This window comes from Lactuca virosa, chromosome 7 (assembly GCF_052849685.1).
Source record: "Lactuca virosa cultivar CGN04683 chromosome 7, Lactuca_virosa_CGN04683_v6, whole genome shotgun sequence".
In the NCBI taxonomy this organism is placed as follows: Eukaryota; Viridiplantae; Streptophyta; class Magnoliopsida; order Asterales; family Asteraceae; genus Lactuca; species Lactuca virosa.
Window position 1 is genome coordinate 115,985,783 of NC_136432.1, and position 15,463 is coordinate 116,001,245.

The 15,463-nt window shown below is 35.1% G+C and overlaps 1 protein-coding gene across 1 annotated transcript; it reads right to left on the reverse strand.

The window, feature by feature from the left end:
* Positions 1-3,562: 3,562 nt before the first annotated feature.
* Positions 3,563-6,955, reverse strand: LOC145123285 (uncharacterized). The gene is made up of 5 exons (XM_079058500.1): positions 6,418-6,955; positions 5,955-6,201; positions 4,969-5,120; positions 4,377-4,749; positions 3,563-4,243 (listed from the first exon to the last, which is right to left on the reverse strand). Exons 1-5 carry the CDS (start codon positions 6,754-6,756, stop codon positions 3,765-3,767), a joined length of 1,590 nt encoding a protein of 529 aa, XP_078914626.1. The 5' UTR covers positions 6,757-6,955; the 3' UTR covers positions 3,563-3,764.
* Positions 6,956-15,463: the final 8,508 nt, after the last annotated feature.

Here is a 15,463-nt window from a genome sequence, read left to right on the forward strand (position 1 = left end):
TATGCTATGTGTTGTATAGACCGGACCGGAGGGTCCAACGATATAGACCGTACCAAACGGTCCAACGATATAGACCGGACCGAAGGGTTCAACGAGATAGACCGGACCGAAGGGTCCAACGAGCTATGACCGGACCAGAGGGTCCAACGAGCTACGGGACTGGACGGTCCCGCTGAGACACATCGACCGGAGGGTCGTACTGTAGCCTCAAGTGGCGTATGTGTTGTATGTGGTATTTTGGGGAACTCACTAAGCATTTATGCTTACAGTTGTTGTGTTATGTGTTTCAGGTACTAGCGAGGATCGCGGGAAGGTGCCGACATGATCCGTACACACTGAGAGGATTTATGTATTTGAGGATCTTGGGATTTGTTTATTGAGATAACATGTGTTACATTGGATTACTATGATATTTTATGAATGAGAGTATGTTTTTAAAATGAAAAATTGTTTTGGAAATTTACGTCGTTACATATATATATATATATATATATATATATATATATATATACCAATGACTTCCAACCTAGCTGGGAAGAGGTACCGGGTTTAATACCCACGAGGTCAGAGGTCGGGAGTTCAATCCCTGCAAAAGCCACGGGAGCCTCTTAAACTTGTGCCACATGTGGGGAAATTTTCCCTGGAAACCCCTGTGGGGGCTGGGTTTGCCCTGTAAATGAGCTCGAACCCGGGGTGCTCGCTGAAATATGCGAGTAGGCTTCCGCTTAATCAATGGCCGTTTCCATATATATATATATATATATATATATATATATATATATATATATATATATATATATATATATATATATATATATATATATAAACTTTGTAAAACCTCGTTAGTCGGTTTGTATCCGGTCTTTTGTAATAAGACCATATATCTATAAAATATGTTTATGAATATGTGTATATATATATATATATATATATATATATATATATATATATATATATATATATATATATATATAACTTTGTAAAAACCTCGTTAGTCGGTTTGTATCCAGTCTTTTGTAATAAGACCATATATCTATAAAATATGTTTATGAATATGCATGTAGCATGTTTTGGAGTAACTTGGAGTAATAATGTTAAATTATGAAAGGGGTCCTTTCAAATAGTTTCTACTGAAATATAACACCTTCAAAGTGTTAAAATTTCATTGTTTGCTACTGCTTTGCTCATTGTGTAGGCAGAAATTAATTGTTAGGCGTCTTCAGTCTGTGGAGTAGCGTCTATGGACTAATCGAAGATTAATCGGAACTTAGTCGAGATTTTACAACACTGCCATGCACGACGAGAAGGTTCTTGAAAGGAGTATTCATAAGTGTGCAACATAGAAGGAATACCAAATCGACACCAACAACTATCAAGTGACTGACTACAAAAAAAATTTGTCAAACTACAAGAGACGATAAGGAATATGTGGAAAATGGCAATGTATTGGTTTACCAAGTGGTCATATGATATCGAATTTCAAACACCTACGATTTACACAGTGTAATAAATTGGTTGAGGTTATTTCATAATGGAGATGTACCGAGCTACATACATAGAGTCCGTGCATTTTCATGTGTCCGTTCATACTGAATGTGAATAATTATATTAAGTGATGAGAAGGTTCGGAATCTAGTCAGGATTTTACAACACTGTCCTGCATGATAAGAAGATTCTTGAAAGGAGGATTTATAAGTGTGCAAAATGGAGGGCATACCAAATCGACACCAACAACTATCAAGTGTCCGTCCTCAAGAAAATTGTTATTGTCAACCTACAAGAGATGATAATGTACATGTAGGAAATGACGATATATTGGTTTACCAAGTGGTCATGTGATATAGACTTTCAAACACCTACGATTTACACAGTGTAATAAAGTGGTTGAGGTTATTTCATAATGGAGATGTATCCGGCTACATACAAGAGGTTGTGCATTTTCATGTGTCCGTTCACACGTTGAATGTGAATAATCATATTAAGTGATGGAAGTTTTACAATCGTTGATGGATAAACCTCAAGTTGGATGTGCACGAAAACATAATTGTATCCCATCCTAAGGGAACGTCTGATAATAAAAAAACCGGAGTGATTACCCGCCAACAGGTAGGACACATACGCCTAACATGTGGATCTTCGTTCATGATTGATCCAACAAATTCATAATCATAAAGTAGAGTTAATTCTAAGTCCAAGTCTAACGTGAATGTTAGTCAAATACATAATCAACATTATCTTACGTTTTATTTAAATAACTCTTACAACTGTATGTTTGTCGGTTGCAATGTTATTGACATGCACAAAAACATAATTTCATGAAAACATAATGGTATCCCATTCTAAGGGAGCGTTTGATAATAAAAAAATGGAGTGACTGCCAGCTAACAGGCGGGACACATACGCCTAACATGTGCATCTTGGTTCATGGTTGATCCACCAAAGGCAATCATAAAGTGGAGTTAATTCTAAGTCCAAGTCTAACGTGAATGTTAGTTAAACACATAATCACCAATATCGTGAATGTTAGTTAAACACATAATCAACAATATCTTACGTTTGTTGGAAGTTTTGATTGGTTGTATGGATCGGGTTCAAGGAGGTCGTTGGATATGGGTTTGGAGGAGGGAAATTCAGGGAGCTAGGCCATGAAAATGAGCAACTTCGCTGGGTTACTGGCGGTGTTGCATGGCATTGAAGTATCATCAAATCTAGACCCGTATTCTCGGGTGCTCCACAGCTAACTCAACAAAAACATATTGATGGTGTTTCTCTTGTTGATGTTAATAGGAAGATGGTGTAAAATAGTCCCAAAGAAGGTAAACATATTTATTTGGCGGTTGATCTTTGATAGGCTTCCAACTTGTTTTAACTTGTCAAAAAAGGCATTGAATTAAATTCCTTGGTGTGTCCAATTTGCAATATGGGGGTGGAGACTACTTTTCATCGATTCTTTCATTGTCAAGTTTCGATGAATGTGTGGTGACGTGTAGAGCATTGTTGTGATGTCGTATTCCCTTTGTCGAATTCTATAGTTGAATGACTTTCTTAGGTGGATGACTCCATATGGTCGAGTATATTGAGAAGAGGCGGGTTGAGGTGATTATTTTGACTACAATTTGGGTGTTGTGGAAGCAACAAAATTCAGTGGTTTTTTATGACAATCTTATTTGTAACAATATTATTTTTGATAGTATAGTTTTAAATTTGTTTTCCTAAAAACATCGAGCTTTCAAATTTGATGTTAATTGGAATGCTTGGATGCCATGCCCCTTGTAAAGTAAGGTTTTTGCTTTAATTTCAGTTAATTGCTTGAACTTGAATATATAAATATAGAAAGTACTAAGTTATTCCTTTGAATATGTATCATATCTCGTCTAACCTTGGCCAAGCAGCCATCACGCCAACAGCGAGAGGCCAGCTCCAGCACCAAAACTCACATGGCAGTTTGGCGGTTTACTCCTATTTTCAGTCTCTTGGCAATGATGGACCTTGGAGTAGCGACAACGATGTATAATTAATTAATTAATTAATATTAGCAATATACTATTAATAGCGATAATAATAATAATTAAGAGTGCGAAATGGTCATTTATCAAAGCTTAACAAACCAAAACAAATAGATGTTAACTATACTATTCCATGGACCTAAACAACCAAACCCTCTCAAAAGATTGCAAACCACAGCATTTTTGCAGTTTACGCTTAATTGATTCATATTCACATTTATACAAATCCCAACAAAACCGTAACATAAACTAATTCAATTACGTGAATCTTTTACTACGTCCAATCATTCTAACCCAACTAACACACAAATTCGGGTTTAATTTCATCCATAATTCCCTATAGTTCTCTTTTTCATCACAAAAAATGGGGAGTGCAACTAGGTGTAACGGATCATCTTTCGCCCACCCAAGCTCATTCAACTTCTTTTCACAATCTTCAAATGTTGGTTTTGGAGGTGATTCTGGTTTGTTGTTAATGTTATCAGCTATCATCTTCAAGACTCCCAATATTTCTTCTTCAAAAACCGACATCCTCCTTTTAGTCTCTATTGCCACTACACTTGCAGGTTGTACTTTAGGCAATTCTGGTGGTACTTCAACTTTAACCAGAGAGTTGCACATTATCGGTTTTTTCTGTGGTTCCACTTGTGCTACAGTAGCGGCTGAGGGCGGTGGTGACTTTTTGGATGATAGCGGAACAAGAGGTACGGCTGCTTGAGGTTCTTCGGTTATTTCACCTAAAAGATCACACATGAAAAACAGAATAATTCCACTTTGGATGTATTTCAACTTCAACCAGAGAGTTAGTTACACATCATCAATATGAGAAATGAACACAAACCCTTTCAAATAAGAAAAACAAATTGTTACCCGGTTCCGGTCCGGTCAAAGCCTGGTCTTCAACCATGTTCGAATCATCAACAGAAACCAGCACCTCGGTTTTAGTCTCTATAGGTTCACATGCAGTTGCAGGTTGTACTTGAGGCAATTCTGGTGGTACCTCAGCTTTATTCTCTACTGTCACAAATGCAGTTGCGGGTTGTACTTGAGGCAATTCTGGTGGTACCTCAGCTTTATTCTCTACTGTCACACATGCAGTTGCGGGTTGTACTTGAGGCAACTCTGGAGGTACTTTAACCAAAGAGCTACACACCATCCCTTCTTTATGTGGTGCTTCAGCAGCAACGATTCGGCGGCGCTTCTTACTGTGACGCGTGTTTAAGACTACTTGGCCCGGTCTTAACTTGTGAACATTAAAATTAAAATTAAAAAAAAAAAAAACAATAAATGAAAGTATGTTGCTACTTCTTGTCAGAATATTGTTATAGAGCAAATAGCCGAATACTCGAGTAATTATTATATTCCTCAATGTAATCATTTGGGTTAAAAACAATAAATGAAAGTATGTTGCTACTTCTTGCATTTAGCCCAAAATAAACTGCCCAAAATCTGAACAACTTACAGTCTTCTCATAGAGAGGAAGAATGGTATGATCAACCAAAAACATGCATAGGTGTCCGAGAACAGCTTCTAAAGCTTGCAGAACCTTGAGACCTTCTCCCTTTAAATTGACAACTCTATCATCTGAGTTGGTGGATAATTTTGATACTTCATCTGGCAGAAAAAAAAAAAGTGGAAATAGTAAGTATTTGAAACCAATAAAAAACCGTAAAAACAAAAAGAGAAAATCTTGGAGACAAACATATATTGAAATGGAGATGCTTCTAAAAACTAAAAAGTTGAAGCATATATATCACACATGTCAAAATAACTTATAAATGAGTTGTTTCGAATAAACTTTAGGTTTAAATACAAGAAACAGAAACATACTTTCATTAATGTGTTTAGTATAGGCTAAATACAAGAAATAAGAACATATTTCTATTTATAATTTCTTGCGGTTAACACTTTATTGTAGCATCCCTTTTACATTTCTTCATAGTACAACATTCTACATTGAAAATATTTACCCAATAATAGCAACGTCATCCAAATACAAATCAATTTTTACTGCTATACTTAGCTAAATTTTTCAAATTATAATGTCCTTATAAGAGAAGAAAATTTGAAAGTACAATACTATAACTGGCTAGATTTTTCAGAGTACAATGTCTTAATAAGAAACTTTTAGAAAGTACAGTGTTGTAAGATAAAGAAATGAAAGTAGGATGCTATTGTCAAAGAATTGGCTTATCAGATTCAATCGCTGAGTTGTCACAAATGATGATAATGATAATAAAATTCTAATTTTATCTATAGAAGCAGTCTCTCTACCTTTGGGTGGAGATACAACTGTCTGCATCTAACCTCCCCTAACTGTATTCCAGTGGGATTTGGGTTTTGTTGTTTTAAACTTTGAAGACAACATAGAAATTGTGTGTCATGTGAAAAAAAAAATCCTATATACATATAAATAGATAATCATTAGATTTAGAACAGAATCTATACCACAAGATAAAATGCGAATATAACAACCCGTGTTCTCCTGTATTCTCTTTAAAAGAGATCCTTGTGTCTCAAGCAAACTCGTGGCTTGTATTGATGTTAACAACAGTCGAATTGAACAAAATGGAATAGAGGCTACACCATCACTTTCATTTTCTGGAAATTCATTAACACATTTAAATACTCTTATCACAGCATCCATTGCAGGTGACAAAGGTGCCTCTATATCTTCCTTGCTAGATATTTCTACCTAAAAATGTTAGGTAAATTGTAAACATGTGGTTAGTTTTTATTTCATGTATCATGTAAGGCTTAATCCATGGTCAATAAAACTATTAAAACATGTTTCTCAATTACCAAACGACCTAGGTACTAAAAAGTATGAAAAAGCAACAGTGACACAAATTGAAAACTAACTTGTTTATCCAAAACAAAAAGAACCAGAAATCTCAAAAGATCAACTTACAATGCGGTTAGGGTCAGAAACAGGGCCTTTCAGTACACGAATATTAGCTTTAGTCTCTTCGCACATCTTGATTAGACCTCCATTCCGTCCTATAATACTCTCAACTTTATGCACAGGCACTATAACCCGAAACATACAGTATCCAGGTCGTTTCTTCTTAGGAACCGTCGTTTCTGCAGCCGGAGCTACCTCAGTAACCGTTGGATGATCAGCTACTAGCTTCTCCTCTTTCACTTCCGCTCCCACCGTCCGCTCGGTTTCTACGGTGGCAGTGAGGGGAATCTCAGTTTCGGAGGTTCGGGCAGCGGTTACGTTCCCAGAATGTACGTTAGAAGCCATTGTTGTATATTTTGGTTAGGGTTTTTCAATACAGAGGGTTTAACGACTTGAAAATGTTTCCATATTAGCATTTGTTGTAAGGGTTTAACGACTCGAAGAATTCGTAAAGACGCCAAGATTTTTTTTTTTTCTCACGTTCATCAAATAATCAGTTGCGAGTTGAGAACCCTTCACTCGAAACAACTATAGCCCTTCGAGTTAAAATTTGTTTTTGATTTAGGTGCTAGTATAGCCCTTCTAGTATATAAATGGGAAAATGACTTATATGGTAAGTAATTTTTTGAAATGTACATATTTAGTCATTATTTTTTTTTAAATTAAACCCTTATACTTTATTAATATGTACACATTAGGTCCTTTTGACCGGATTCTATAGATTTTGCTGATGTGGAAGCACACGTGACACTAAAAACAACTGCATAACAATTAATTAGCTTAGTCACTCCTTATAAACGAATGTTAACATCCAAAATCAGGAGGAATCACGATTTTGTCGTAGAAGAAGAAAGAAGACGTCGAGTGGCTCAAGAATCTCCACAGGTTCAAGCAATCACAGAGTAGATAAGGAAATCATCTGTGATTGTAAACTCCCTATAAGAATTCGTACCTCCAAGACCAAAGATAACCCTGGAAATAAATTATGAGTGTGCCCTAACTCATTGGTAAATACCTAAATTGATTTTATTTGTCAAATAGCATCAATTTTCTTCTTCTTACCTTCTATGTTGTTGATTTTATTACTACAGAAACCAGGGAAAAAGTGTAAAGTTTGGGAATGGATTGATGAAGAACCTGAGAATATGAAGCCTATTGCAGAATATACTATTTCAGATGTTGCAGATTATCTTATACAAGTTTTAGAGGATGTGGCATCTGTTAGAGAATAAGTGAAACAGTTGAAGGTTATGGTTTGTGTACTGATTCTGCTAGTCATTGTTAAGGTTATGTTTTGGGGTTGAAGATATGCTTCTGGAGGTTTTAGGGGATGTTGATGTAATAGACTTGTTGTGTAATTCTTGTTTATGTAATGGATGTTGATGTACTTTATGTTTATGTAATGGTAAAGTTTATTGATATTATGTATGAATGTTGATGTAATTAAGTCAGTCAAATGGAGGTAAAACCAATACAAATTCCAGGAAATATTCTTTTATAGACAATTGGATGTAAAGACAAATAAAAGTGGCTAAAAAAAGGCATCAAGCCATTTAATAATTACAAAAGATAAGCCCACCAGTATGGGTAATACAGTAATTTAGTTCAAAATATTCGACAAGTACATCAAAAGTAAACAACTAGTAGGGGTAATATAGTAATTAAGTTCAAAAGATTACTCCACACTACATCAAAATATATATCACATGCATTCCCCACTACACCAAAACCTAATTACTCTAAGGTCACAGGTTTGTCTTGGCTGCATCCAGTTCCATCCTTGACTTTAATGTTGTATCTCTTAAATACTAGGGCTTTCATTTTCCTCAAACTCAGTTTAGGACTCTTCAAAACATCATTCACAAATTGTTTCCCTATCCACTTATATGTTACAATTGACCCAAGTTTGAATGCCCTAGAGCACTTGTGCTCTGTTATAAGAGACTTAATCTAAAAAGTGTGTTCCTCTTTCATCCAGGAAGTATACAATCTAAAAGGGCATGTTGGATTCTTTCCTTTACAACACCTAACTAACAACCTACTCTTGTCATTCTTTTCATACCACAGATCATAACCATTTGCTACAGCATAGCAACTAAGAGAGTATTTAAGTTCAGCAATAGTATAGTATTTCATACCTAATCGGGGCTTCATCTCATTCCATTCCTGAGTATGATCATGTCTTGGGTAAATAGGTCGTATTGCATTATGATCTTATTCAACCAAGTCATCATTCTGTATTGGACAAAGTTTGTTGAGGAATTGATCATTGAAGTTTCTTTTGAGAGATATAACTTCATCGTGTTAGAAAATCATGGGACCATTCTATAAATGAACATATATAATTGTTATCATTTAAATCCAAATTATTATGGCAAGTGTATAAGATTGTTGATGGATCGATATTCACTTACCATTTGTGGCTTGAGTTCCCGGTTTGAATCAAGATCCTCAAGATCCCTTCCATCTCTCACATTAGGGTTTATCTCCATCTATAAATATATGTGACGAGGAGCAAATCCAAAAGGACGAAATTAATTCACAAATTCGTTTTTTCTGATTGCTAAGGGGTCTTGGAGTTGTCTTGAGATCAACTGGAAAACCAAGCTTGTTCTTCAGATCCAAAAGCTTCAATGGAAGCAGGTACACAATCTCCTTCTCTTATTATTCTTTTATTTAGATTCGAGTTTGAAGGTCTGGCCTTAAAAAGCTTCCGCATTCATAGATTAAGTTATTAAAATTATCAACAACTGGTATCAAAGCCTTCTCGAATTTGATAATAGAAATTTTCTGTTGGTTTAAGATCTCTAACATTATATTTGAAACATACATGTTCTTCGTTACGTCGAGAACTATTTATTTCATCAGATGCTTGATTTTTCTTTGACTGTCGATGAATAACGAAGGATGTAATATATATTTGTATTTTTGCTACTGAGATTGCTTCTTGCTCCAAAAGAAAAGTAAAACTTCAAATATTTTACGATTATCCGTATTAAAGGCACAATATCTTTGTTTGAGTTGTTAAATTCATGTACTATTTGCTTTTACCTTTTGTTGCCGACATTGCTTTACAATTGTCCAAACAAATGTTTGACTAATAAGTTTGATAGTGACTATTAAAGTCTGTCATGCGAACGCTGTGTATTATGTTTTATATATATTTTTTTGTCTTTTGTGAATGGCTATTGATATTTTTACTTATGTACATATTAGATAAAATTAATAAGTATTATTTGTGCCAATACAACTTTAAACTAACATGCAAATATTTGTGGATTGTAATTTGTCTTGAAGTCGTAAGTTGTTTTGGAGACCACATATACATGCACTTTGTTAAAATAAATAAATGCCTTTAGCCCTTGTGTTTATATTATCTCTCGTTTTGAGCTGTACATATAATACACATATATTCTCTTAGCTTTTATTATTATTTGACTTTGCCGTGTATATGATTTAAGAAAGCAGTTTTTTATGTGATAATGTTTACTGTTGTCAGCATGTCTACAATTTAATTACGTTAGTGTGCATGCAATTTAATTAAAGAGCTACATTTTTATTCGATAAGCACTGTTAATGATATTTGAATTTATTATCAGTTTTTTATGAAATTATTTTGGTTGTCAATAAATTCAGTTATGACATTATTTATTTTCTTGGCAAATTTATTGACGCAAAGTGATGTTTTTTTGTGAAAATTAATTTTCTAAGAATCTAAATATTACGGTTTATGTGTTTATTATTGGGGATACCAATCTACCCAAATGTAGGTTGATATTTTACCGAATAAACACGAATATGATAATGAATATGCGATAATTATTTTTTGGTTACATGTCATTAATAAGTCAATCCAAAGAGGGGCTTGTTAGATGGGATGATTTATTGTCATATATTATTATTAATTTTTTTTATGGTTTATGTGTTTGTCAATGTGGATATTAATCGACCCAAAGGTAGGTTAATATTTGGTCGGATAAACACATATATATAGTGGTAAATATATGATAATTTTTAGGTTTCATGTGATTAATCAGTCAATCCAAAAAGGGGCTTATTGATTAACATATTTTATTGTTAATATTTTTTACTACTTAAACAAGATATCTCTTACAAGTTAATATTGTTGTCCAAAGACTTGATATTAATGTTGTGTCGATATATTGTGATGTCATAAATTGAATTTTATTGATTATAATTATGGTTTAATAAGCATGAAAACTAATTAATATTTTGTTCTGAAATACAACAAATGCTAATTGTGGCATAATATCTTCCAACTTGAATCACATTCCAGTCCTTAATGGGACTAACTTTAAGGAATGGAAAGAGAACATTATGTTAGTTCTCGGCTGCATGGATCTTGACCTTGCACTTCGGATTGAGCAACCCATCCTTACTGCCACAAGTTCAGTGAAGAACAAAAGGGATGCTGAAAAATGGGATCGCTCAAATCGCATGAGTCTAATGATCATTAAGCGCGGCGTTCCAGAAGCTTTTAGAGGTGCAAATGAGCAGTCTATTAATGCTAAAGATTTTCTTGCTGAAATTGAACAACGTTTTGCAAAAAATGATAAGGCTGAAACAAGTACTTTTTTGCAAAAGATGATTTCAATGAAGTATAAAGGCAAAGGAAACATAAGGGAGCACATCATGGAAATGTCTCATCTTGCTTCAAAACTTAAGGCATTGAAACTAGAAATTTCTGATGATTTTCTAGTTCATTTGGTGTTGCTTTCTCTTCCTGCACAATTTAACCAGTTCAAGGTCAGTTACAACTGCCAAAGGGACAAATGGACTCTTAATGAGCTCATTTCCTTTTGTGTGCAAGAAGAAGAAAGGATGAAGCAGGAAACAACTGAGAGTGCTCATTTTGCTAGTACCTCTAAAGGTAAGGGCAAAAGAAAGAGAAAAGAAGCTGCTACTAAGGGACCAATGCAAAAGAAACAACATTTAGGTAATGATCAAAAGAAAAAGGAATCAGGACCTCCTAAATGCTTCTTTTGTCAAGAACCTGGTCATTTGAAGCCGAATTGTCCGAAATACCACGCTTGGCGAGTTAAGAAGGGTATAATTCGTGCTTTGGTCTGTTCTGAAATTAATTTAGTTTCTGTACCTAGAAATACTTGGTGGGTAGACTCTGGTGCTACTACTCACGTAAGTATTTCTATGCAGGGTTGCCTGAACTACCGAAAACCAAATGATGTTGAAAGATACATCTATGTGGGTGATGGCAAGCAGGTTGAAGTCAAAGCAGTTGGCACATTTCGTTTATTACTAGATACTGGTTTTTATTTGGATTTTCAAGACACTTGCATTGTACCGTCTTTTAGACGCAATTTGGTTTCTGTTTCTAAATTGGATAAATCTGGTTATTATTGTTCTTTTGGAAATGGTGAATTTAGTTTGTCTTTAAATTCAAATGTTATCGGTACTGGTTCTCTAACGTATTGTGATAAGTTATATATGCTTGATATTGTTACTTCATATAATGAAACCTTGCACGTGGATTCACGTGGTACTAAGCGAAAATTAAATAATGAAAATTCAGCAACACTATGGCACAAACGCTTAGGCCATATCTCAAAAATGAGAATTGATAGGCTTGTGTCAGATGGAGTGTTAAGTAACCTCAACTTCACAGATTTGAAAATTTGTGTTGAATGCATCAAAGGAAAACAGACAAAAACCAAAAGATTAGATGCCACCAGGTCTTCAGATGTCTTAGAATTGATACATACAGATATTTGTGGACCATTCCCTTCGGCTTCTTGGAATGGTCAACAATATTTTATATCATTCATAGACGATTACTCACGTTATGGGTATCTATATCTTATTCATGAAAAATCTCATTGGAAGTGTTTAAATCTTTTAAACTTGAAGTTGAGAACCAACTTAATAAAAAGATTAAATGTGTTAGATCTGACCGTGCTGGTGAGTACTATGGTAGATATGACGGATCGGGTGAACAACGTCCAGGACCTTTGCTAAATTCCTAGAGGAATGTGGAATCGTCCCACAATACACAATGTCAGGTTCGCCTAGCATGAATGGTGTATCTGAAAGACGCAACAGAACTCTTAAGGATATGGTAAGGAGTATGATAAGTCATTCTACTTTACCAGAGTCACTATGGGGTGAAGCACTTAAGACTGCAGCTTACATTCTTAATAGAGTACCAACTAAAGCAGCTGTTAAAACACCTTATGAGCTTTAGACAGGGAAAAAGCCTTGTTTAACTCATCTTCGTATTTGGGGATGTCCAGCTGAGGCAAGGCCTTATAGGCCGAATGAAAAGAAATTGGACTCCAAAACCGTTAGCAACTACTTCATTGGCTATTCTGAACGATCCAGGGGTTATAAGTTTTATGATCCTGCAACAAAATCAATTTTTGAAACAGGAACTGCAACGTTTTTTGAGGATGTTGAGTTTGGAGGGAGAAATAAGGTTAGAGACATTGTCTTTGAGGAGGAATCAATCTCGATTCCTACTGTTACTTTTGACGATACACAAATTAATGTGCCTGTCGAAGAAGAAGTAATTCAGGAACCTCAACAAGACAATGTTATTCACTCTCCTGTTCATAATGAACAACCTCAACAACCTCAACTTAGGAGATCCACTAGAGAAAGGAGAAGTGCAATCCCTTCGGATTTCCATGTATATCTCCAAGAAAATGAAGAACCAGATGGAATGATTGAAAATGATCCAATCAACTTCTCTCAGGCCATGCAAAGTTCAAATTCTCAAAAGTGGATTGATGCCATGAACGAGGAGTATAAGTCCATGCAAGACAATAAAGTTTGGGAACTTGTTCCACTACCTGAAGGTTCGAAGCCTATTGGTTGCAAATGGATTTTTAAGACCAAAAGGGATTCAAAAGGTAATGTGGAAAGACATAAGGCACGTCTTGTAGCTAAGGGCTATACTCAAAAGGAAGGAATTGATTTTAAAGAGACATTATCTCCAGTTTCATCAAAAGATTCTTTTAGGTTGATCATGGCACTAGTCACACATTACAATCTTGAGTTACATCAGATGGATGTTAAGACAGCATTTCTCAATGGTGACATTGATGAAACTATATATATGGTGCAACCAGAAAACTTCGTATCGAACGACTCAAAGGAAATGGTTTGCAAACTAAATAAATCTATCTATAGACTCAAGCAAGCCTCCCGTCAGTGGTACCACAAGTTTCATCAAATCGTTGTCTCATTTGGTTTTGAGGCAAATATAGTAGATGATTGTGTATATCACAAGTTCAGTGGGAGTAAATACATCTTTCTGGTCTTGTATGTTGATGATATATTACTTGCCACTAATGATTTAGGGGTCTTATATGAGACCAAGAAATTTCTTTCAAAGCATTTTGAGATGAAAGATCTTGGGGACGCCTCATTTGTATTAGGAATCCAAATTCAACGAGACAGGTCTCGTGGAATTCTAGGATTATCACAAAAGAGCTATATTGAAAAGATTCTTGAAATATTTGGCATGCAAAACTGCAAACCAGGAGACACCCCTATTTCGAAAGGAGACAAATTCAGTCTAAATCAATGCCCTAAAAATGACCTTGAAGTTAAAGAGATGCAGAAGATTCCTTATGCATCGGTTGTTGGGAGTCTTATGTATGCTCAAGTGTGTACACGTCCCGACATATCTTTCATTGTAGGGATGTTGGGAAGATATCTAAGTAACCCAGGCATGGACCATTGGAAAGCAGCCAAACGGGTTTTGAGATATCTACAGAGAACAAAAGACTACATTCTCACATATAGGAAATCAGATGTTTTGGAGATTACTGGGTATTCTGATTCTGATTTTGTTGGATGCCAAGACAGTTATCGATCCACATCCGGCTACATTTACTTATTACCAGGAGGAGCTATTTCATGGAAGAGTGCTAAACAGATTTTAGTAACTTCTTCCACCATGACGGTAGAATTTGTAGCATGTTTCGAGGCATCAGATCATGCAATATGGCTGCGGAACTTAGTCACGGGGCTGCGTATTATTGGTGTTGAAAGACCACTAAAGTTGTATTGTGACAATAAGTCGGCAGTGTTGTATTCCAACAACAACAGAAGTTCTACAAAGTCTAGGCATATTGACATTAAGTTTCTAATTGTTAAAGAAAGAGTGCAAAATGGAAAAATTGCAATAGAGCACATCGGAACAAACTCCATGATAGCGGATCCGCTCACGAAGGGATTACCTCCCAAGGTCTTTCATGAGCATACTACACACATGGGTGTGATAAATATTGATGATATTTTGTTTTAGTGGGAGTTTTACAATTTATTTTTGGGTGCTTTATTTTGGTTTAAGAACAATTATGTTTTTTTCTGTACAGACTTAAGAATTCGGTTAATTTCATTATTAGTTGCACTTATTTGAAGTTTGATCTCACTTCAAGTTAAAGAGGAACTCGTCGGAAATCAATTTTGATTTTGTGACCATGCATCATGTTTAATCTATGTCGTTAGTTATACTTATATATGTGACCATTGATGGTTTAGTTACGTAAATTGTAACAAAGACCGCATTGATCCTATACAATTATGATTGATGGACAAGACTGTTTAAGGGTACCAATATCATGATAACATATATTAAAGCGCTAATCTGGTTATATGTACATTTATAAATTCATGGTCCAGTGGGAGATTGTTAGAAAATCATGGGACCATTCTATAAATGAACATATATAATTGTTATCATTTAAATCCAATTTATTATTGCAAGTGTATAAGATTGTTGATGAACCGATATTTACTTACCATTTGTGGCTTGAGTTCCCGGTTTGACTCAAGATCCTCAAGATCCCTTCCATCTCTCACATTAGGGTTTATCTCCATCTATAAATATATGTGATGAGGAGCAAATCCAAAAGGACGAAATTAATTCACAAATTCATTTTTTCTGATTGCTAAGGGGTCTTGGAGTTGTCTTGAGATCAACTGGAAAACCAAGCTTGTTCTTCAGATCCAAAAGCTTCAATGGAAGCAGGTACACAATCTCCTTCTCTTATTATTCTTTTATTCG

Excerpts from the sequence above, each read along its gene's own strand:
- LOC145123285 (XM_079058500.1), bottom strand. The coding sequence starts at position 6,756 with ATGGCTTCTAACGTACATTCTGGGAACGTAACCGCTGCCCGAACCTCC. Across the intron at positions 6,202-6,417 it reads TTTCTGACCCTAACCGCATT|GTAGAAATATCTAGCAAGGA; the intron begins GTAAGTTGATCT and ends TAACATTTTTAG. Across the intron at positions 4,244-4,376 it reads TTTGACCGGACCGGAACCGG|GTGAAATAACCGAAGAACCT; the intron begins GTAACAATTTGT and ends GTGATCTTTTAG.